This window comes from Lutjanus erythropterus, chromosome 20, assembly GCF_056507025.1.
Source record: "Lutjanus erythropterus isolate fLutEry1 chromosome 20, fLutEry1.hap2, whole genome shotgun sequence".
Lineage (NCBI taxonomy): Eukaryota > Metazoa > Chordata > Actinopteri > Lutjaniformes > Lutjanidae > Lutjanus > Lutjanus erythropterus.
The window spans coordinates 820654-846592 of NC_139336.1; the positions used below are offsets into that span (position 1 = coordinate 820654).

The 25939-nt window shown below is 41.6% G+C and overlaps 1 protein-coding gene across 1 annotated transcript in view; it reads right to left on the bottom strand.

Annotated features, from left to right (window-relative positions):
* Positions 1-25939, bottom strand: part of megf10 (multiple EGF-like-domains 10) — a 162029-nt gene that overhangs the window by 64901 nt on the left and 71189 nt on the right. The window contains exons 6-12 of the mRNA XM_084746363.1: positions 18213-18459; positions 17954-18074; positions 16757-16893; positions 12816-13028; positions 9080-9254; positions 7114-7234; positions 6474-6637 (exon numbers count right to left, since the gene is read on the bottom strand). Coding sequence (XP_084602489.1) covers positions 6474-6637; positions 7114-7234; positions 9080-9254; positions 12816-13028; positions 16757-16893; positions 17954-18074; positions 18213-18459 — 1178 coding nt within the window. The remainder of the gene's footprint in view (positions 1-6473; positions 6638-7113; positions 7235-9079; positions 9255-12815; positions 13029-16756; positions 16894-17953; positions 18075-18212; positions 18460-25939) is intronic.

Genomic DNA, 25939 nt, shown 5'->3' on the forward strand with positions numbered 1-25939 from the left:
TCTTTAATCAACAATAATGGGGAATGGAACTTTTTTTTTCTTTATCTTATATTTTATCCTGTTTTATTTTAATTGTATTCTATTTATCACGCACTCTTTTTTCTTTCTGCTCTTCAATTGTTGAGCTGCTGCAACTAGTGAATTTCCACTCTGTGAGTGCATTGTATTGAATCTTAATGATATGTCTTTCCCCCTCTGTTTCATCTTTTGTCCAGAGCTGACTGTAAATATGAGATGCCACAGCTATGCTTATTATTATTTGTTGTGTGGGGTGTGACAGATAAAAAGGGGAAACACTAACAAATTCCAGAATCCCTGTGCAGTAGATTTTCTGGGGTGAGACATCATGTCCTGCCCATTTATTTAGTGGGGCTGACTGTTTTGTCACAGCCGGCAGACATGCCAGTGTTAGAGACTTAATGACACATCCTCCAAGGACAAACTGTCATGGTTGTTGAGTTTTTTGGATTTGTTTTGGTGTTCTTGGTGTTTCGGTTTTCCTTGTTTCCCTTTTTCCCCCCTCCCCTTTCCTTCCAGGGCAGTGTGTGTGGCAGCGGCGGCGGTCATTGGCTGGCTCAGCATAATGAGACGCACCTGGCTCTCATCAGTGCACTTCCCCGGGTATATGAGCTTGGCCTAGTCTCCACTCCTGTGCCGGACTATTCAGTCGTTGTCGGTAATGTAGCGCAGCAAGCTTTCTAGTGGATCTTTGGTGTTTTTTCCTTCGTGACTCTAATCAACAGTGTTTTTGTGCAGCCTTCAGTTCCTCTTCCGACCGTGGGTGCAGCACTCGTGCTCCTGAACCTACGCCAGCACGGTTCCCCTCCTGTCGACCCCGCTGCGCCAGCCAGCCGACCGCGTCCAGCACCTGCCCTCGCCTTCCGTTGTTTTTTGCTCTTTTGTGAAACAATAAACTCTTTGAAAACTGCTTTTATCTCGCTCTCTGCGTCTGGGGTCCTGGCCAAACTCTGAACCTAACAGAATAGTCCGGCCATATCATGGACCCCGCGGAGACAGATAAGTTACGGCAGGCGCTATCCTCTCAAGGAGCACGTGTTGGCCAGATGGGGGAAGCCATCCACGAGATCCAAGGCGTTCTCCAGACCCTGGTGACCAGCGTATCCCAGCTCGGCAGCCGCATGGATCAGGCCGTCAGTCAGATCCCCAGTTTGGCTCCTCCTGGGAATCTTCCTCCTTCCTCGGCTCCCTCCTTGGCGACTCCGGCTCCTCCACCCGTCCTCTCCCGGGAACCATACATCCCCACCCCGGTCAGGTATTCGGGAGATTTAGGGGCATGTAGTCAGTTCTTGCTTCAGTGTACTTTAGTGTTTGAACAGCAATCCCAGACTTACGCCACAGATAGATCGAAAATTGCCTTCATTATGAGTTTGTTAACAGATCGGGCTGCCTCCTGGGCTTTGGCTATCTCCACTAATTCGGCGGTAACTCAGTCTTATTCCTCTTTTGTTAATGAGATGCGCAAGGTTTTTGATCACCCGGTCCAAGGGAAAGAAGCCAGCAGCCGGCTCCTTTCCCTCCGCCAGGGTTCAGCGCCAGTCTCCCAGTACGCTATCGACTTCCGCATTTTGGCAGCCGAAAGCGGCTGGGATGAGCGCGCATTGCAAAGTGTTTTTCTCTTGGGATTAGCTGATAATATTAAGGACGAATTGGCAGCACGAGACGAGACCCAGTCTCTTGACGAATTAATCTCATTAGCCATTAGACTCGATAACCGGCTACGTGAGAGATGCAGGGAGAGAATAGGGAGACAGGGCGCCCCTCCTCCTGTGGTTTCCAACTACCCTCCGGTGTCCACTCCGCAACGCGGGATTCCCCGGGACCTCACCCCCGTGCCTGCCCCCGCTCCTCGTGCGGGTGTTTCCTCCGTCCCTAACGAAGAGGAGTCCATGCAGTTGGGGCGAGCCAGACTGTCTCCCGCAGAACGGGAGCGCCGATTACTGCACCGGCTATGCATCTACTGTGGTCAGCCTGGCCACTTCCTCGCCACCTGTCCTCAAACTGCCAAAAGGGGAGGCTCATCAGCCACGGAGGGGGCGCTGGTGAGCCGTACTATCTCTTCCTCCTCTCCCTCCACCCGAGTTCAACTTCAAGGTATGCTCAAACTCCCACATAACACGATACCACTGCAGGCACTGGTCGATAGTGGAGCTGATGACAATTTTATTGACTCTGAACTGTGTAGTCAAGCGAACCTTCCTATTGAGCCTCTCCCTGAGCATAGGAACGTTCTCACCCTGAGTGGACAATTACTGGCTAGTGTCACCCACCGTACTGCCCCTGTGACCCTGCTACTCTCTGGTAATCATCAGGAAGTTATTTCGCTGTTAATCATTCCCTCTCCCACTTCACCTCTGGTTCTGGGGCTCCCCTGGTTAAAGTTGCACAACCCCCATATTGACTGGTCCGCCTCGGCCATTACCAATTGGAGTACGTTCTGTCATTCCCATTGTCTTCACTCTGCCATTCCCTCCAGTGCCTCCTCGCCACCTGTGCCTACCGAACCTATTGACTTGTCCTCCATTCCCCCCATGTACCATGATCTTCAGGAGGTGTTTAGCAAGGACAAAGCGCTTTCTCTTCCCCCACACCGTCCCTATGACTGTGCCATTGAACTGCTCCCTGGAGCCCCATTTCCATCTCAAAAACTGTACAATTTGTCCAAGCCTGAAAGAGAGTCCATGGAGCAGTACATCACAGACTCGTTAGCTGCGGGGCTAATCCGCCCTTCCTCTTCCCCAGTGGGAGCGGGTTTTTTCTTTGTTGAAAAGAAAGACAAAACCCTGCGCCCTTGTATAGACTTCAGGGGGATAAATGACATTACAGTGAAAAATAAGTACCCACTCCCTCTGATTGATTCCGCTTTTGGCCCCTTGCACCAAGCAACCATTTTCTCCAAGCTAGATCTCCGTAACGCCTACCACCTCATCAGGATTAAGGAAGGAGATGAGTGGAAAACGGCGTTCAACACCCCCCTGGGACATTTCGAGTACCTGGTTATGCCCTTTGGTCTGACCAATGCACCAGCTGTTTTCCAGGCTTTGATCAATGACGTTTTAAGGGACATGCTTAATAGGTTCGTGTTTGTTTATTTAGACGACATCTTGATTTTTTCCAGAGACCTTGATGAACATGTCCAGCATGTAAAGCTGGTTTTAAGGAGACTATTAGAGAATAGACTCTTTGTGAAAGCAGAGAAATGCGAATTCCATGTCACATCTGTCAGTTTTTTGGGGTTCGTGGTGGAAAGGGGACAGCTGAAGGCGGATCCGGCCAAAGTTCAAGCGGTGGCCGAGTGGCCTGTCCCCGCCACCAGAAAACACCTCCAGAGGTTTTTGGGGTTTGCAAATTTTTACAGGAGGTTCATTCGCAATTACAGCCAAGTAGCGGCCCCACTCACTCAATTGACCTCCTCCAAGCTCCCCTTTGTGTGGTCGCAGGCAGCCGATGCTGCCTTCGACCGATTAAAGTGCCTGTTTACCTCTGCACCTGTGCTTTCCCATCCAGATCCTGCATTACCGTTCGTGGTCGAAGTCGACGCCTCTGACTCTGGGGTAGGGGCCGTCCTCTCTCAACGCTCCCCAGTTGACCACAAAATGCACCCCTGTGCCTTCTTCTCTCGTCGGCTCACCCCAGCCGAGAAAAATTACGACGTGGGCAACAGGGAGCTCCTCGCTGTGGTCTTGGCTCTCCAGGAGTGGAGGCATTGGTTGGAAGGCTCCACGCACCCTTTTACGGTATGGACTGACCACAAGAACCTCTCCTATCTACGGTCTGCACGTCGACTAAACTCCCGGCAGGCTCGGTGGGCCCTGTTCTTGGGTCGGTTCCGGTTCTCCCTCACCTACCGCCCTGGTTCCAGGAATGTTAAGCCCGACGCCTTATCCAGACAGTTTACTCCACCGGTGGAAGACACACCTGTGGAGACCATCCTCCCTTCCTCCTGCGTGGTGGGGGCGGCCAGGTGGGAGATTGAGCAAGTCGTGCAGGAGGCTCAACAAGATCAACCCATTCCCGAGAGCTGCCCTCCCAACCGGATGTTTGTTCCACCCGCCGCCAGAACTCCTGTGCTCCAGTGGGGACATGCTTCCAAAGTCGCCTGTCATCCTGGGTTTCATCGCACCCTCTCCTTGCTCCGACGCAGTTTCTGGTGGCCCTCCATAACGTCTGACACCAAGGAGTATGTTTCCGCCTGCTCCGTCTGTGCCCGCAACAAATCCTCCCACCAGACTCCTGCTGGCCTCCTACGTCCACTGCCCATCCCCCATCGCCCTTGGTCTCATGTTGCAGTGGACTTCGTCACTGGACTCCCACCGTCAGAGGGTAACACAGTAATCCTTACCATTATTGATCGTTTTTCCAAAGCTGTGCATTTTGTTCCTCTGCCCAAACTCCCCTCAGCCCTAGAGACGGCCAACCTCCTCGTCCAACATGTGTTCAGACTTCATGGTATACCTCAGGACATAGTTTCGGACCGGGGTCCCCAGTTCTCCTCCCAGGTCTGGAGGGCCTTCTGCCAGGCTCTGGGAGCTTCAGCCAGCCTCTCGTCTGGATACCACCCCCAAACCAACGGCCAGACGGAGCGGGCCAACCAGGACCTCGAGTCAGCTCTCCGGTGCGTCACCGCTAGACATCCCGCCTCCTGGTCCACCCATCTTCCCTGGGTGGAATACGCCCACAACTCTCTGGTCAGCTCAGCCACAGGTATGTCCCCCTTTATGGCCTCTGTGGGTTTCCAACCTCCCCTCTTCCCCATCCAGGAGACCGAAGTGGCAGTTCCGTCCGTTCAGGAGCACCTCCGGCGGGCACGGCGGGTCTGGCGGGAGGCAAGGGCGGCTCTCACGCGGACTGCGGCTCGCAATCAACGATTGGCGGACAGACGTCGCGCTCCTGCCCCCCACTATCAGCCGGGTCAAAAGGTGTGGCTTTCCTCACGCGACCTCCCTCTGCAGACGGAGAGCAGGAAGCTAGCCCCCAGGTACATCGGCCCTTTTGAAATAGAAAAGGTAATCAATCCCTGTGTGATGAGACTCAAATTGCCCGCAGCCCTTAATGTTCACCCGGCCTTTCACGTTTCCCTGTTGAAGCCTGTGTCCACCAGTGCTCTGTGCCCTCCGGCCGAACCCCCTCCACCCCCCCGGCTCATTGATGACCACCCTGCCTACACTGTCCGGCGGTTGCTGGACGTCCGCAGACGGGGCCGGGGATACCAGTTTTTGGTGGACTGGGAGGGGTATGGTCCAGAAGAACGGTCATGGGTGTCCCGTTCTTTTATTCTGGATCCGGACCTTATTAATGACTTTTACAGGGACTTTCCTGGCAAGCCTGGCAGGCCGCCGGGTGGCGTCCGTTGAGGGGGGGGTAATGTCATGGTTGTTGAGTTTTTTGGATTTGTTTTGGTGTTCTTGGTGTTTCGGTTTTCCTTGTTTCCCTTTTTCCCCCCTCCCCTTTCCTTCCAGGGCAGTGTGTGTGGCAGCGGCGGCGGTCATTGGCTGGCTCAGCATAATGAGACGCACCTGGCTCTCATCAGTGCACTTCCCCGGGTATATGAGCTTGGCCTAGTCTCCACTCCTGTGCCGGACTATTCAGTCGTTGTCGGTAATGTAGCGCAGCAAGCTTTCTAGTGGATCTTTGGTGTTTTTTCCTTCGTGACTCTAATCAACAGTGTTTTTGTGCAGCCTTCAGTTCCTCTTCCGACCGTGGGTGCAGCACTCGTGCTCCTGAACCTACGCCAGCACGGTTCCCCTCCTGTCGACCCCGCTGCGCCAGCCAGCCGACCGCGTCCAGCACCTGCCCTCGCCTTCCGTTGTTTTTTGCTCTTTTGTGAAACAATAAACTCTTTGAAAACTGCTTTTATCTCGCTCTCTGCGTCTGGGGTCCTGGCCAAACTCTGAACCTAACACAAACACCGTTCCTGCTTTACATCTTAAGTTAGTTGCCTGCTAAAGTGTGCGTACATCCTACTGTGGGTATGGACATTTTAGCTACAAAGTCGAGCAGGGTGCGCAGTTGATAAACTCCAACTATGGGACTCCTTAAACACTTAGCTTCACACAACAGACACACCTCTCCCCATTACAGACAAAACTTAAATACTATCTGCAATAAGGGAGCTGGCTACTCATGGGAACAGGGATTGCACTGAGAGAAGATGTCCTCATGGGGATTCTCAGTCAGCTCAAGACTGTAGTAACTATAGCTGCTAGTTTGTGTTTCTTTTCTTTTCCTGTTGGACTACAGCAGTGGCAAGTTCCATTTTTGGGCTTGTTGCGGCTGTGACATTACACTTACACTTAGTAATCTCTTTTACTTCCACAGATTGTGTCTTTGTGGGACAGTTTACATTATCACAAGAACATCTATTTTGTAAAAGATAATAAAAACAAATAACAAAAAACTTTATTGTTTGTGCTTTTTCCATGCAGTGTTCCATGAATATGTCCTTATCCTCTTACCTGGCAGTGAAATTCACACCTCTCTCCTCTCCAGCCTGGAGCACAGCTACAGTGGCCATCCAATGCATTACATGCTCCTCCATTCCCACACATACAGGTGAGGTTACAACCCAGACCCCAGGTACCACTGGGACAGTTGATGGAGCAGTCCACCCCATGCCATCCTGAAACAAACACACACATACCTTACTTTCCCTTAAAAGTAGCTGGTATCATTAAGTTTACTTGAAATAATGCTGACAGCAACAGTCATGAGGAATGATGGCTTTGTAAAAGGTATACTAGCAAGAAGTTTCCCTGAAAGGAATGATTGGATTTTTATCATGGAGTCATTCCACCCAGCCTTGTAAGAGAGAGGTGTCCAGGAAACAAGAGAGCAAAAATTACAGAGGAAAGGATATGCACCTACATTAAGTTGTCTTATAATAATAATGAAAAATAGTAGATCATTAAAACAGACAAAAATAGACTTTGGACTAATGTCTCTAAGTTGAGGTTTGAGCTATTGATATTTAACGTATTTAAGTCTACTGGAAAATAACCAAAAGGCAGTTTGAGACCAGTGTGTTATCATGTCTCCTCTCTTGTTTTCTCTACCTTCACCTCCGCCCTCTTGTTTCCCCTCTCCTCCTCAGCTCACCTGGTTTACAAGAACAGGATCCATCCACAGGTGAACACTGAGCTCTGTTCTTACAGTTACAGCTGGAGGAGCAGTTCACTCCATGTGTTCCTGCTGGGCAGGGAACTGAACAGCTGGGGCCCTGAGAAGTTCAATACAATAGACAAATAGTTAGAACTAGCAGCAAGGACATTACCCTTGTCATTAACCAGCACTGAAGAAACATTTCATCTGCTGTATTTGACTGGGTTCATAAGTGTGTCAAAGCACTTCTTTCCACAATTGCACGTTAGGTGACCAATTCTCTAATCATAAGGTGTGATTAGTAGATGTGTCACACAACTGGATAGCCTAATATATTGTCTCAAACAACAGCAGAGATGGAGGGTGCTCATATTAACCAACTGTTAATTCTCATTCTGTTGGCAGAAATATAGAGTATCAAGCAGCCAGAAAGACTAATCTGTTTTGTCACCATGAATGTGTACAGCACAAATTCCATAATTTTCTAGATTCAAATTTCCAAATGTCTTGATAGATTTTTCAGACCATATTTGACATCTAGCTCTGTCTTCCCAAGTGGAATCCTTCGCCAACCATACTTCATATTTAGGATTGTCAAGCCAGCCCTTGGAAAACAAGCATTTACCTATTGTGGCCATTGCGTCCTCTGCAGAAAGTTGGATGATTCTACTGTCAACACCTCTGTCCAAAGAAGAAGTAAACTAACCCTACATATTTCACCTTAAAACAATAAAATCACTCACACATTTTATTCTCTCTTATTAATAAAAAACAAAAATGTTTAAAAAAGTTAAAATAAAACTAAATCTGGCATCTGTACAATCTTGTTTTTTTTACTGTGTTCATGGAAATATAGCCATATGGGCTTGGATTCCCTATGCAGAAAAGATAATTTGTTTACTTTTCTGATAACTACATCACTGCATAACTCATATACAGGGCTTTCCACAGCATTATTGAATAGCCAGCCAGTGGGCTGGGGGGGGGGCTGGTCAGGAGGACATGCTCCACACCAGTGTGTTGTGATTAACCAATATCTGACTGAACTAATGTTAGCAGAAGAAGCCTCTTCTATGGCATTAATGTAATTTTTACTTGGTATGATAGTGTCTTTGTAATGACTTTATGGCTGTTCAAGAGGTTTGATGATATTATTTCAATCAAATGAAATGAAATGTGAGATATAAAGGAATAGTTTAGGAAATACATTTATTTGCTTTCTTTCCATCTCTATGTGTATCAAATACAGAGCAACTGGGAAACAGCTAGCCTGGTCCATTAAAAAGCACATGTCCCAACACCTCTAAAGCTCACTAAATAACACATTGTACCTCATTTATTTAATCCATAGACAAATTTTGGGTGGAGTTACTTGGTGAAAATATTTTTAACAAATTATTTTAAATTTTTTTAAATTATAAAAAAAAAAGAGAGAGATACATAAATATTAGAATTATAGGAAAACATTTGCTGACATTGCTTAAGATCTGCCATTAGATAGTATAGAGTCATATTTTCACTGACAGCACCTTTAAGGTGTGCTGAATAAACACACAGAATCTACAAAATTGACATTGACAGTGGATTTATTTTGAAGATTTGGGTTCCTAAAGTACTAATATCCGGTCTGGCCTGGGTTTGTTGGCAGTAGAGCCATATGATGTAGGTGATGATGAGCTCACATCCATTTTTTTAAAGATATATTTTTGGGCCTTTTTGCCTTTATTGGATAAGACAGCTGAAGAGCAGACAGGAAACAGGGTGAAGAGAGGGGGGATGACACGCAGCAAAGTGCTGCAGGCAGGAGTTGAACCAGCAGCCGCTGCAGAGGACTGACAGCCTCAGTACATGGGGCGCACGCTCTACCAACTGAGCTATAGGGCCACCCCAACACCTGATTAATTAACATAATATGTGATCTAAAGCATTCATTGATATTCTGACATGCTAGAAATTGATTTACCATGAAGCCTGGGGCACAGATACAGTCTCCGGTCACACTGTGGCAGTCAGCACCATTCTGGCACTTGCACACTTGCTGACAGGACTCGCCATAAAATCCTGGGGTGCATGTCTCATTACAGTAGAGGCCTGACCAGCCAGGCTGACATGTACATTCTCCTGACATTGGATGGCAGCTGGTGATAAGAGAGGAACAAATGATAGTTACAGTTTGGTACAGTTAGAATTTGCTCATTAATAAATTAAAAATTAATTCTTATAAATTGCCTTCATCCCTTGAATCTGTAGGTCTGCTAGCACTTCTCAAATTTAGGATTCCTACCTTTCAATAACTGAGTCTGTATTAGCATGCCAAGGTCATGGCCTAAAGGGTTTACTAGCCTTGCAACAAATGTGTCTGAACGACATGTCGTCCAACCACATCCGAAGTCAATTTTTTTCTCCCTGTTCTGCACTCCAAAATCTAATAGGCACAGAGTTGATTGGGCCTGGATTCCACACCATTTCTTCTTTTTTTTTTTAAAGCTACGTTTTCGGCCTTTTCTTGCCTTTATTTGATAGGATAGCTGAAGAGTAGACAGGAAAGGAGGGTGAAGAGAGAGGAGATGACACGCAGCAAAGGGCCACAGGTGGGAGTTGAAACTGGTGGCCGCTGCAGAGGACTGACAGCCTCCATACATGGGGCGGACACTACCAAATGAACTAAACAGCCACCCAGTTTCCACACCATTTCAATTCAGCACACAACTCATGCTGCCTTATGCTTGCTCTCTGCAGCAAAAACAAAACACAACTTGTTCCAAGAGCATTGCAAAAAATGTGGACTAATAAAAACACCCTTTGAAAAGCTTGGCTAAATTTAATTAGAGTAGGTACTGTAGTGTCTTTGTCACCACTTCAAGATTTAAAAATGATTAAATTAAAGTTTACCACAGCACTGACCCAATATTACTCCTGTTTGAAAGGTAAAAGGGTCACATACTTACAATTAATCAGACATCATCCTTTGGGGACTTTGAGAATTTTTGTTATTTATTAGCATTTCATGGTGAGCACATGATTACCATCCATGCATCCTACCAAGGACCCAAAGGGTTAGGACCTCAAATACAGACTTCTCACTGTGTAGTGAGTGTTATTATTTTGATTTTTTTAACAGGTACTCTCACTTCCCTGAGAACATCAGTAGAAGTTTGAAAACAACAATGGGCTCACTCAAGAGTCCTTCATATTACAAAACAAAAAAAAACAAAACAAAAAAAAAATCTTCACATTAAAGATCACACCCAAAAAGGGAGGGTGGTTTAGGTAGAAAGAAACCTTTTCACCAGTGGAAAAACAATGATTTGGTGTGGAAAAATAATGTTTGTGTATGTTTATCTGGGAGTACATTGTTCAAATACTTTGTTCATTGTTAAGATTCAGAACTTAAAAAAAACACTTGCAAAAGAGACTAGTACCAAGTTTGAGACTAGAACTGAGAACCAAAGCTATATGTTTGCTTTACTTCATTCATTACTGACTGTTCTATTTAACCTAATGAAATGCATTAGCTATGCTTTGTCTCTTCTACACAATATAGCTAAATGATATAAACATGAAACTAGGTGGTGGATTATCTGTAGTAACACAGGTGGAATCAGCCTGTATTTGTGTGACTGTGTTTGACTGTCAGCTGGCCCACCTGACACAGCACTCCCATTTTAAAGGAGCAGAACAGCTGTTCTCTGCCACAACACATGCAGCGGCCAGCTGTACCAGCCTAACTGATCACTGACAACTGGCCCACAACAGTCTGTCTAAAGAATCAACAATCACAACATACTGCATAAAAACAACCTATTAAAACAACACTCAAATTTGACAGGTGATAATTTTAACTAAGGCTGAACGATTTGGGAAAATAATCTAATTGCAATTTTTTTCTCCAATATTGCAATTGCGATTTAACATGCGATTTTTTAAATTATTATTATTTTATCCTCTTTTTTCCAACAAAACGTCATGAAGTTTTTTAATATGGCCAACACAATATTAGATACATTTAGTATAAAATGTTCTTTCCCATAGGCCGGGTGTCTTTGTTAGAATTAAAAGATGTCACAATAAGATACAAGAGTTGAAATAAATAACATTTTTATTTAACTGCTCATTACACAAACATAAGAGCAACAAATCTTTGGCTTTGCCTCTATGTATGTAACTTACAAAGTCACTGAAAGGAAAAAAAAGGTACTGTTTAATAGCATGCACTGTTTTAACATTCTGCAAAATAAAGATAATTTTAAATGCTCAGTGGCGACTTGCTCTTTGCACTTTTTGTACATCTCTGGTATGGCAGTCTGACTGAAATATGTACAGGACGGTATACTGTACCATTTATCAAGCGTATTTATCAATGCTGTGAACCCAGGCTTGGTCACTGTGCTGAGAGGCACCATATCTTTAGCAATGAACTCAGTTATATGCCTGACTGAACTACGCTCATACGGAGTGACACTTTCAAACATGTCGGGCAATGATGCCTGTCTTGGGTTTAGCATGTGGCGCACTGGTGCGGCATTTTAGCCATACAACTGTCGTAAATGGCTTTGTGGTGTTTTTTTAAGTGCTGAAAGACGTTTGTAGTTAGGGCTGCAATGGATCAAAAATCTCACGGTTCGGATTGTATCATGGTTTTGAGTCACGGATCGGATCAGCAAAAAAGAAAAAAGTGGTGGGATTAGGGTTAAATTATTTTAAAAATGCACTTGTCTTTGATCTTTGTCTGTCTGAAATTATCACCATAGTTATGTAATGTAATAATAATGATAATAGTAATGATAATGGTAATATATTAAAAACTTTGTGTATACTATACATATATTAGATCATTATACACTGTACAGTATAATACACAACTAAACTCTGTAGTCTGGCTCAATGTCCCGCCTACAGCTCAGCACATCTGATTGGTTAGAAGTCATGATCAATCAGTAGTGTCTGTGTCACAGATGGGGCGAGACAGAGCTGCACCGGTGAGCAGAGAGGAGCTGTGTAGAAGTTAAGACAGCTGATATCACCAAAGTTTCAATGAACATCACAGTTTTATGATCTGTTTCTTTGGTGATAGCATAGTTACATCAGTGAAAAAAGTTATGGTCTGGATTTCACTTAAGGCGATGTGACGGCTTTTAAATCAGAGATGCGCTGCACACAGCAGCATCTGTCCTGTCTTTTCACTGCAGCTCTGCATTGAGATTTCAGTTATTATAACTTATACAAAAGTAACTGTGACAGTAAAACTATGATGCTCACATGTGGTCCGCGGATCACATTGTGCCGAACCATAGAGGGCGAGCCGTACGGGACACGGGTCATCTGTGACCCATTGCACCCCTATTTGTAGTGTTGCCCCGTGAAGTAGCAACAGTAGCACGGCATGTTCTGCACAACACCTGACGCTGCGCAGCATCTTCCTTTTTAAAACCGAAATAATTCCACACCACTGATGTGCTACGGTGCAGCATAAAAAGTGAGTCAGTCAAGTGAGTCTCTCTCTCTCTCCCTCTCTTGCTCGCGCGCGTCACGTGACCACTTTTTTTTTTAAGTGGCCACATTGTAATCGCACACGTTGCGATTAGAAAATCGTGTTTTATCATATCACGATATTATCACAAATACAATTAATCGTTCAGCCTTAATTTTAACAGAGTAATATTTTGAAATATCTAACAAAAAATCAGTTTTCTCTGTACCTCCATGTGTTCCGAGCATAGCATGGACACTTCCTATCACACCGCAGGCCGTAGTGTCCTTCAGGACATAGTCGGACGTCACATATCTCCCCTGTATATCCTGGCTCACACAGACACATTCCATTGGTGTGGTAACATTTGCTCTTGTTCCTACAGCGACACGTCTTTGCACAGCCAGCACCATAAGTACCAACTGGACACTCATGCTGGCACCTGTTCACAGCAAGAGATGATGACATCCATGGTCAAGTATTTGAAAAGGTGGAGGTGATCAGTAACAGTTCTCTCAAAAAAAAAAAAAAAAGAAAGAAAAAAACACACAAATCAAAACAAATCATGTTATTGCAACTCTTTCTATTAAGAATTATACTCATGTTCATATAAACTTGCTTTTGGGGTATTGCCACCTGAATTAAGGTTCATGTCTTCATGTTGACAGTATCTGTAAAATGTTAAATGCCAAACATTTTTTAAGATGGAAAGAATGGCACCCAGTTTAGCAATCTGTGCACACAACTGACTTAACCCTGCACATGGCTTAACAAATTGTGTGCACCAGGTCTGGCATTCAAAAGAAAGCAAAAAAAATCTGTTAAAAAGTTTTTAAGTAATGTAATGCAGCATTTAATGGTGGGATGTGCTTTTCTAATCCAATAAACTTCAAATTCAGTGAACATCTCCTCATGGTTCTCTAGCTCAGTCATTCCTGAAGACTAGGTCGTGACCGACAGATAGAATACAGGAGATTTTATTTGGGTCACCAAATATATATTAAAAAAGGTCTCTGTACACCTGAATGTATGACAGGTGTGTCAGAGGAAGATTCAACTTGAAGTAAATCAGGAAAGACTCCTGCACACGACCTTCATCAGGTATACTCATATAGTATACCTGATGAAGGTCGTCCAGACTGAAACGTCGGATATTTAATAAATCAACAGAAAGCGAAACAGTATGGTCACCAAATAAATGAAAGACTACTGACAACTGAATGTCTTCAGTTAAAAAAACAAAACAAAAAAGTTTTACCAATTAACAAGGTTATGTTGAGACAATGTACTTTTCTTCTTTAGGTAAACTAGTATCTTTGAGTTTTAGAAACTCCCAAATGTTAAAAAAAAAAATATTGAATCAACATGAAGTGAAAGTGAATAATGGTTAATGGTTAATGGTTAATATGCTAATGTTAATGTTAATATCTTTATGTATGTAACTATTTAAGTTTCAAGCACCCAAAAATGGTAATTAGGTTCACAGTTCACTATAAACAACTTTTGAAATGCAATTTCTATGATATTATACACCTCAAAGATTCAAGTTTACCTAAGAAGAAAAGTAAATTATCTCAATGCAAAATTATAAGCAAAACTTTTTTTTTAAGTAAGTAAGTAAGATTTGAGTTGTCTCACCTTTTTTTAAAAAGAAAAGATTTGTTTTCTTGATGAGAGGAAGTAAAAACAATAATAATAATAATAATAATAATAATAATAATAATAATTGTTAACTCAGCCTAAATGCATTTACTTCACATTCATAAAAGTTTGTAAAATGTGCATGTGTCAGAATAAAAGCTGATGCTGAAATTAGATAAAAATGGTAAGGAATGTTCATTTATGCCTTGGTAAAATTATAAATTCTGGTTTTCATGCAAAAATACTTTGCTTTGGAGATGGTGACAATTAAAATTAACATGCACTATGCCATATCAGCAAATCAGAATCTAATTAGGAATATATTTGCTTTAGTTAAGTAAATAACATTGAGTTTCCTGCTCTTGCCAAGGTACTGACATTACATTAGTGACATATTTAAAAACTATATAAATAAACATTTGTTACTTTGTTGCATGTAAGTCATGATGAATGATGAATCTCCTCGGTGTGTTTGTGTGCAATTTGCTGTCTGCTGTGGTCTAAAACATTATTTCTTTAACAATATTTTAATTAAGAAATAAACTATTATTAACAATAAAAATACTAAAGACATAAATAAATGCATATAAATAGTAACCCTTTCCTAAATTACTGCTGGTTCTGAGGTGCTGGAATTTCAAATCTGAAGCCTACAGTGCGCCATAGAAGCTTCAGTTGACTTTTGACTCAAAATGCATTTGAACATACCGGTACAGCCCTTTACAACTTATTATCCAACAGCGGTGCACTGACTGATCAATTAATCCATTATCAATTGTTATTAAATTAATTGCCAACTATTTTGATAAAAGATAAATCATTTAAGTGATTTCTTAAGGGAAAAAAGTCAAAATTCTCTGATGCCACCTTGTTCAATGTGTATATTTTCTAATTTCTTTACTCCTCTATGATAGTAACTTGAATATATTTGGGTTGTGGGCATACCAAGACGTGAGAATATAATCTTGGGTTGTTGGAAACACTGATCAACATTTTTTCTAATTTTTTCCTTTTTTAACAACTACTAATCGATTAGTCAAGAAAATAATCGATTAATCAACCATGAAAATAATCATTAGTTGTAGCCCTATTATCTAGTATATAGTAGTAATAAGGATTCCCTCTATATACATTATTACAACAGTAATACTTGGGATGTGCTTTCCATGTCCCCTTAAGGAATTGTTCATGAAAGATTGTGCTGTTATATACACCCCCCCCCCCCCCCCAAACAGTAAAATGAAATATACACACTTGCTACCAATAACAAGGGGGACAGACAAATTATTTCCTGGTACTCCTTCTTACCAGGCAGCAGATAATGCTCCCCCTTGCTGTCAACAGATTCCAGTGGGTTTGGGTGTGGCATGGCTGGTCCAGATCCAAACAGCAAGACTATGACGTTTAACTTTCGTCAAACCCTAATTTACTCATGAAAGTGCACTTGGAGGAGCTATTCCTGTCTCATCACTGGTCTGCCTAAGTATATGTTGTGTGCTCTCTGCTACAGCTAATTATATGGTCTTGAAGCTCTGCATGGCAATCTGTTGAGATTTGTGAAAACACTAACTGGAGTTCCTGGTCTGCTCCCTGGAAGGTGAAGCAGAGTTAAGCAGATACAGATGATCTGGAATTTGTTTTTCGTGTGAGAACAGGGTCGTGTCCTCTGTAATTTGGGGGGAGATTTTAGGTGTGGCTTTAAATTTTGGTGGAAATCACTTGTCAGCATAATTATCAGTCAAATCTTAGCTTACACAAAGAGTGAGGCTGGTGTATATTTTTCTTTTTCTGTATATATTTCACCTAAACTTCAGATTCATCAGCTTCATTAGGTTCATAACTTCATCACCCTAATCAGCATATGAATCAGCCATGACCAACAGCAGTGTCTGGACTCCATGGGGGGATTTATTTAAGTGCTGAAGCTGTCAAGATTAATTATCACATATGATCTGTATAATAAACAATTATCTTTACTTCATTCACTTACTTAATATACTTACTTGTATATTAATGTTGTTAAAAATATCTATTTACATTACATATTGATATAAGATATTTGAAATCTTTCAATAATCATTTTCCACAGTATCGACACACCAGTAATAGCTGCCCTTTCTTGCATTCTCTTTTGATAACAAATTCCTATTTGATAACAAATTCCTATTTGATCTACACAGACAAACAAGATTTACAAGTGAAAAACAACTGCTTCAATTTGAATTTTTGTTCCAGCTTCAGATGATGTATGTTGGGGGATCAAATTAATGTTGGTGCAACTTTGCAGCAATCTCTGCTAGTTGCACCTGTCAGTTATGGTGAAAATTGCAGTAGGTGTTCCACCATTCGTTGCCAGACAGGGATCAACACTCTACTGAGTACACACTTCTTGTTTAGATTGTGATAGTAGCACGCTGTAATTTTGATGCTGCCAGGAAGAGCATCTTTGGGATCCAGTGGCTTTAAGGCAAGCTTTAATACGACAAACCATTACTATACCGCCTGTAAAATTGTAAAAGTTGTTCTTGCCGTTCTCCAGTGTATCCAGGGCTGCAGAGACAGTGTCCAGTGGATGACACACAGAAGCCATTGTTGTGACACTGGCATTCCTGGGAACAGTTTTGTCCAAATCTCCCCTCTGGACATGGCTGGCCACACACTGACCCCTGCACACAGCAACAACAACAGAAACACACATACAGTACTGACACTATAAAATGTTGATCATGTAAACAGCTTTAACACCTTCCTATTGATGTGTGACTGGCAAGAAAAAGGACTAACTTACGTTTCCCAATTATGGATGCAACTCCTCTATTCTGTATTGTAACTACAGCCCCAAATTCTGCCTCCTGGCAGAGCTCCTATGGATACTGCTTTTAGGAGACTTTGATATGCATGTCTCTTGTCTGGTGAACAGTCTTTTCAGAAAATTAGTGAATCTCTGTGAGCCTTTTAACTTTATCAAAAATGTTAACAGAGATGCTCGTTCCATAACTCAGATCATGACTTTGCCTCCTCTGGTTCAGCTCATACTGATTATCATGTCTCGTTATGTATGATTGCACGTATGAGGATAATGTCACCACTTTGGGAATTAAGTGGTCTGCCTCTTTCCCAGATCATGCACATTTAATGATTCTTCTTTCATTAAATTTTGTTGGGGTTGTAGGACCTCTGGCTTCTTTTGCAGTATTTATGCATTTTAGCTGATTTTGCTCCCGTAGGGGATTATATGCACTGCACCACTGCATACTCTTAAAATGATGATTGCAATGCAATGGCAATTTGAAATCTGAAAATCTTCTGAGGCCCACCCAATAACAACTCTGATCAACATAAGACTAACTGTATCAATGATGAGATATGTTATGTTCCTGTGTTAATTATTTAATGTCAATATTACAACATCTATCCAACAAATTCAACAAGTTAACCTATGGATTAATCACCAAAACAATATAAAACATGGCAATACTCACAGCTTTGAAGTATGAAGTCAGGTCACAAACAGCTAGTATTTACCCATCACTGATCTTGAAATGTTACCATGCTACACTCATTAAGAAAGCAGTCTGGTGTAAAATCCACACACACATCGTCATCAAAAATAAACTTTTTATCCACTCAACTCTTCTGTCCTCTGAGACACATATACATAAAGTTGTTGTTGTTGTTGTTGTAGTATTATTATACACAGTTAAAACAAACAGCTGAGGTGTGTACCATCCATCCTGCAGGACAGGAGCACTTCCCAGTCACATGGTGACACACTCCTCCATTCTGACATGGACATCTCTCCTCACATTGCTGCCCATGTTTACCAGGAGGACACAGGTCTTCACAGCTATGAAGAAAGACAAAACAGCATCCAGTTGATATTTCTCCACTTTAAACAGTCACATGTGCAAGCTGACTTGATATGCCAATTGCAAAACTTTACATGAAGTATAAAGATTCTCATACATTCTCTCCTTTGACTTACAAAGCTCCAGTGTATCCTGGTGAGCATTTGCATTCTCCAGTCACATGGTGACAGGTGGCTCCATTCTGACATTGGCATTTCTGTTGGCATCCATAACCATAGTTGCCCACTTCACACTGGGCCTCACAGCGCCAGCCTGTATATCCAGGAGTGCAGATACAGGCTCCAGTGATTGGGTTACACAGTGCTCTGTTCTGGCACTGACATCGGTTACTGCAGTGGGAACCCCAATGGTTACTGTCACAAGCTGAGGGGAAGATGACAGAAAAGACTTAGAAGATTTAGTTCTTGTATCTTGTTTTACATGTACCACTGTACAGGGCACAGGTTGTCATTTTTCCCACAATATTTTCATTGAAGTTTTAACAGCATGAAATACAGGCATTTATATTCAATGTATGCCATCAATTTGCTGCATTAACACAAAACAAAAAAACAAACAAAAACAATGAAAAAAAGACGGGCTGGAACCAAAGATTACTTTCTTTGCCCACCAATCCACTAATCATCTTCCTGATCATTAACCAGCTGATCAGTCCACTAAATGTCAGAAAATGCATCCAGAGTGTCTTTGCACTGTATTACGTTTGATTCAGGCCCCTGCACCCACTTATTTGTCTCTCATTGAGCGTCAACGTGTCTGCCAGTTTTGCGTTTTGATCCAAAAATCTGCTGTTCATACAGTGGTCGATTGTGATCTTGCAAGAATTCTTTTATTTTTTCCTGCAGTTCCATAAAACCAAGCACTTGCCCACGCGACAATCACTGTACCTCTGTGTGTAACAACAGTGTTTGATGCGCTTCATCCTCACACAGCTGGGCAAAGTCTCTTGTTAGATGAGCAAGCTTTAATGAAGTTAACAACTTTAACAACAGCAGCCAGGGTGTTATTCAGGTCTTCCGAAAGTTTTTTACTGGCCAGTGCTAGGCGATGTAGCATACAGTGGAATATGATACACCCCGGGGCTGTTTCCTTCAGTTGCCAGTTAAATCCCTTGTTTTCCCCCATCATCACTGTGGCCCCGTCAGTGCAGCATGTGACAAGATTCTCATTGAGCAGATTGTTGAATAGAGTCCACAGCTGTAAAAATATCTTGGCCTGTTGTTGTTGTTGCTAGATTTGTAGACATAAGAATGTCTTGTTTCAAGTCATCACAGTCAATATATTGGACATAGACGATGAGCACGGACTCGTCTGTCACTGTGGTCATTTCATCCAGCTGAATGGCAAAGGGAACAGTCCTAAACTTCTCGTTGAGCTGGTTTTGGCAATCCCCAGCCATTTTTATCAGTTCTGTCTTTGACAGTGTTGTCAGACAGTGGGACAGTTCTCACTTTATCCACTACCTGCAGCCTCTCCACAATTTTCAGGAAGGCAGGTTTGACTAGCTGCTCTTCAATATTGTGCAGCTTTTTAGCTTTGGCAATTAATAGTGAACACTCAGATGACACCTCCGTGGTTCTGTATAAGTCACTGCCTGCTCTTTCAAACGCTTTCCTGATGTCCGTCTTTTTGATAGAGCAAACTGCTTCTTCCTCTCAAAAAAATTCCGACTTTCATCAACAGTCTCCGGGTGTTTTGTCTCCTGGTGTCGTTTCATTTTGCTTGGCTTCATGTTGTCATTAGCTAGCTTCTCGCTACAAATGACACATTCTGGCCAAAAACTGCCCTGTCCATTCAATAAAATCAAAGTTAAGGTAACTCTCGAGATATTGTCTTATTTTCTTTTTTGATACCAAATCTTAAGCACTTTTATGTTTTTTAGACACAGTGTTTAATTCATAAGGTGAACTGCTGACAGCAGTAATAGTCCGAGAAGCACTAGCAACCTAGATGCTAGTTGATCTGACGTACTGACTGACGTTGCTCATGCTGCCAGGTCACAGAGGTTCAGAGTTCACAGAGCTGTGGCTTACTAAATAGGTTGATATTTTTAAATGCGGACCAAACAATCATTTTTAGTGGTAATACACAGGCTTTTGATTATCCCAGTAGGTGTGTTATTATGATTTTATATTTAACATGCAAAAATACAATTTTGGCAACCTCACAACATCAAAGCAGACAAAGCCTCATGCACCCCCCATGATCGCTGGTGCCCCCCTGTCAGGGACACAGGCCCTATGATGGGAACCAGTAGTCTATACTAAATGGAGTATTTTAAATGCTATAGATACAAAACGTAATGAGTACTTATAAGGAAATGAAAAAATATAAAAGATTGGGAAATGCATTGTCCACAAAAATTGGTCATCTTAATCATCTGTTAAATCTGTTAATATAAGATACACGGTTAAGATGAGTTACACTGTCACCTGTTCTGTGTTAGCTTTAAGATCATCATTAGTTCTGTAATAATTCCTTTTCACCATGACACAAGTGCAAACCTGATCTCTAGCTTCAGAAGAAACAATAATTTTATCTGAATCCTGGACCTGAATCCAAAAGAACTATGAACACTACTTTAGGACAAGACTAGTTATATGGACTATATTTTATAGGGGCTACAGGGGCTTTTCTAGGTTACAAGTACTATATTTTCCTAATTGATAACCAAACCCATGAAAAGACCTGAAACTGCTCACACTAATTTGACCAAGTATCCAGGGTAGTGCAAACATGCTTGTTAGAAGAAAAACATTTTGTGAAAGGAATGCATGCTTTTATTTTCCTTTCACTTGGACTATTGCCACTCTTTATTCTAACCTAAGCCATGTGTCAGTTGCTTGCCTCCATTTTATCTACATTGCTGCTACTCCCTGTGGCTCAAGCTTTGCTAATAACTTTCATGGTCAAACTCTTAGTTATAATTATTTGTATCTTAATCCTTTATTAGCAAGACTGCAGCCTGAACTAAATTTGAGATTTGACTGTGTGCCACCACATCATCAGTCATTGTCATGATGCTGAAACCAAAGCCTGATCCTCATCACTGACATGAAAACCATCTTAATTTTCTACGAGCAGCCAACGCTCAATTACTGTGTGGCCAGGCAGGCTTTGACCTGAACCCACCTCATCAACCTTTGTTAGATTTCAGCCTTAATTAGGCCATACCTCATACATGAGTGGGCTCTGCCATCTATCTGACCTTCAAATCACCACTTGCAATAGAAGCTTAAGCATGTTTAACTACATTAAACTGGTAAACCTGAGAATGTGCTGGACCACATGTTTATTCTAGATGTCTTTGATCTTGTAGAGAACACGTCAGGAGGCTCTCTCAAGGTTTACAGTGAATGCAAGGCCTTTCATTATGGGACTCTACATCAGGGAGATCTACATTAAGCTCAAGGGAAAGAGAGATATTTCCTCATGGTAGAAAAAATACAGAAATTAAAGTTTCAGACAAGGACTTTACAATCTACACTGTGTATATTACTGTAGCACTGTAGTCAACTAACTGTCATTAGCCATTAAAGGATTATTCCAGTTTTCAGTGTGTCTCATTTCAATAGTTTTGGCAAACATTCATATTGGTTATGATAACACTGTAATAACCAAAGTAACTAAGTGACTTCTTTGAAGGCTAAATCAAAGCATGGACCAAAGCAAACTCAGACAACCTGGGTCATATTCTTACAATAATTCTAGATTTATGCATTTAGGCAGCTACATCTGTTCAAAGAGAAAATTAAAAGACACATTTTATGTTTAAGTAGCTAGCAATAGCACAGGACAAGTGACAGGAAGTCTCTAAGCTACTTCAGGTAGTCAACTTGAGTCCAAAGGAGGATTAATTGCTTAGCATTAGCATTAATGGCTGTGTGTTATGTTATTTTGAGGGGACAGTAAATTTACCCTGTTATACAAACTGTACAGTGACTACTTTACATTGTATCAAAGTGTCATTTCTTCAGTGCTGTCCCATGAAAAGATATTTGCAGAAATGTGAGGGGTGTACTCACTTTTGTGAGATACGTATGTATCTATATCTATCTATATATATCTATCTATCTATATATATCTATATATATATATATATATATATATATATATATATATTATCATCATCTAAGTCAAGGGTATTGACAAATATAACATGCCTAAAATAATAACACAAAAAAAAATCTGATCTTTCATGTCTTTTTTGAGAACAACCATAAAAACCTCATAGTGCTAGTGGAAAAAGTATGTGAATCCTTGAGTTAATGACCTCAAAAAAGCTCATTGGAGTCAGATGTTAGCATACCTGGAGTCTTGTTAAGAAAATGAGTTTGGAGGTGTGGACTAGAGTTACTTTGACTGATCAAAACCACTCAAACTGTTTTAGTTTGCTCCACACAAGAAGATTATGCTTATGTGAGCCATGCCTCACCAAAAAGAGCTTTCAGAGGGTCTAAGATCAAGAATTGTCGATTTAAATAAAGCTGGAAAGGGTTACAAAGTGATTTCAAAGACTTTAGAAATTCACCAGTCTATTTAGGCAACTTGGTAGAGTAGCCACAGTCCTAAAGTGTCTCCATTTGTAGATCATTTGCCTAAATAGACTGGTGAATTTCTAAAGTCTTTGAAAATGGAGACACTTTAGGACTGTGGCTACTCTACCAAGAAGTGGGCACCCAGTCAAAATGACCCCAAGAGCACAACGAGGACTCATCCTTGAGGTAAAGAAACAACCCCGAGTGACAGCCAAAGATTTGAGGGTGTCATTGGAACTGGCTAACATCTGTGTTCATGAGCCTACAGTACGTAAAACATTGAACAAGCAGGGTGTCTATGGCAGGACACCACGAAGGAAGCTGCTGCTTACATTGCTGCATGCCTGAAGTTTGCAAAAGAGCCAATGACACTCCACAGCGGTATTGGCATAATGTTTTGTGGACACTGCATATCATCATGAAAACATCATCCCAACCGTAAAGTATGGTGGAGGAAACATCATGATTTGGGCCTGCTTTGTTGCATCAGGGCCTCGCCAGCTTGCAATCACTGAGAGGAAGATGAATTCCCAAGTTTATCAAAAAGATCTTCAGGATAATGTGAAAATGTCTGCATGTCAGCTGAAACTCTGTGGAAGTTGGGTGATGCAACAGAAGAATGACCCAAAACACCGGAGCAAATCCACAACAGAATGGCTTCAGAAAAACAAAATCTGCCTTTTTGAGTGACCAAGTCAGAGCCCAGACCTCAACCCAATAGATATGCTATTGAATGACTTGAAGAGAGCCATATACATGAGACGTCCAAAGAATATGACAGAGCTAAAGCAGTTCTGTCAGGAAGAATGGGCTAAAATTCCTCCTGAATGATGTGCAGGTCTGATCCACAGCTACAAGAAACGCCTGGTTGAGGTTATTGCTGCCAAGGGCGGGTCAACCAGTTATTAATTCCAAGGGTTCACTTACTTTTTCCACTACCATTTTGAATGTTGAATGAGTGTGTTAAATAAAGACATGAAAGATCAGAATTTTTTGTGTTACTATTTTCTGGACATTATATTTGTCAATACCCTTGACTTAGATGATGATCACATCACATTTCATGACAAATTCATGCAGAAAACCATGAAATTCCAAAAGATTCACATACTTTTTCTTGCCACTGTATATATACATATTCACATATATGTATGTATTCTGATCTGTGCATTTCTGGAAATGATTTAGGAAGATGGTAGCCAACTTGTGCAAACAAATGGCTTGGAGAGGCAAACAGACTGCAAAACTAAGCAAAACTACCCCAGAGCAGAACTGAAAAAGCAAGGAGGCAGGAGGATACTAAAAGACAACATCCACCACAGTCACAGCCTGTTCACCATGCTCCTGTCAGGCAAGCAATACAGAAGTATCTGCTGCTATACCACCAGTCTTTAGAACAGCTTCTCATTAACATACTTCAGCCCAAACCCGGCATGTTTCTTAACAAGCTTCCCTCTATGTACCAAACAGCAGGAGTTGGCAGTGACAGGGACAATACAGGAGAAAAATGAAAATAAATAACTAAATAAATAAATAATAATAATAATAATAATAATGTTACAGCCCGACCCGGCCCATACCCACTGGGTCCAATTGGCTTCCAGCACAGATCTCAAGCTCTACCTTAGGCCCCAAAATAACTAAATCCATCCCTGCTTGCATGCGCTTGAATAAACTTACTGTGCATGCCATAAACATCTGACTACAGCATATATCTAAAACACCTTTTTGGTCTTGGTGGTGTACTCTATTGCTCTGTTCACTCTTTTGCTGTCAAACTTGCTGCCTAATTGCTCACCTTAAAGTTATTATATCACTTGTGCTGCTGCTCATATAGCATTTCAAAGCTCCCCCTGAAATACTGAAATTGAAATACATTTTTTTGACTTTCTAAACTTCAAAGACTCAAGTTCAAGTAAATTATCTAAAGCAACAAAAGAAATGTTACTTCACCCTAAATGCATTTACTTCTCACATATAAAGTATTTACTGTGTGATTTGCATGCATCAAGATAACATAAGGTGATGTGGCAGTAACAATGGTCAGGAATGTTCATTTATGCACTGATTAACTCTTCCCAAGATTATGATATTGGATAAGATATTGATAAGGCCTGCTGTGAATTGGGTTGCAATGGTTTGTTATTTTTAAAAAGCTGGTTCCCAGGGAAAAAAGTTTGGGAAACAATGCCCTAGCGCATTGTCAGAGCTATTGGGGGGTCTACTCAATAATTGTTTGATCATTTTTGATTTTTTGAAATTAAAATATGTCTGAATGTACAAATTAACATTGAATCCAGTATGGCAGAAAATTCAGCTTATTTGTTAAAATAGACAAACAAAAAATAAGCAGAAATATAAATAAGCAATAAATAGCAATAGCAAAAAGCATTAAGCAATAAATAAAGCATTTAATCTACACAACATTGACAAACAGGTACTCATGAATCTTCTTATCCTATCTTATCTTTGAGCTACAACCTAGGAACTTAGCTTGCAGGTTAGCTAGTTAGCTACATATTATTGAAACATATTGGACAATTAGCTGTATTATTATCCCAAGTGTATAGACACTCTGTGAGCCACAATGGATCATTTGCAACTTCACAGCTGCCTCTGACTTAATAGCTAGAGGCAAGAGCAAACAAAGACCCAAAAATATTCAATGCAATATATGTAAGGGGTCCCCGCTCCATCTCTCAATCAGGTAAGGGGTTACTAGCCTTAGAAATGTTGAAGACCCCTGATCTATTCCATGTGAGTTGTGAGTTCAATAGATCAGTGGTGACTCTGTAAACTGTGACAGACAATTACAACAGAAACTTTTGGCAATAATGTTACTTTTCATGTTTGAGAGTTTGGTTTTACAATTTTTGCATGGCTGGTCATGTTTTTTTGGGGTTTTTTTTTTGCCAGATCTCAGTAACTAACTTGGGCAGGATCTCAAGATTAAAGTTAAAATAAACTTGAAAAATATGTTAACAAGATCATATAAAAATTCTGTGGACCAACTACCATCTGAGTGCTCTTCTACTGCTGATGAAGACTGTGAAAGGGTTGAAAGCTCCAGAAAAAGCTTATAAGTGGAACTTGAGTTAAGATTTCACTCTCAACAACAAACCTCTGATTCACACTGTTTACACTGTTAATTTGTTTTGTACAACAGATAATCTGAAATATAGCAGTATCAACAGCCAGTTTTAGCTTTTCAGAGCTTCACTCCTGATCCTGACAGTACAGTGTGTCTGCTAAATAATAAGGTGTAGTGCAGAGAACAGACGCACTGTCACTTCATGAGCTACAGC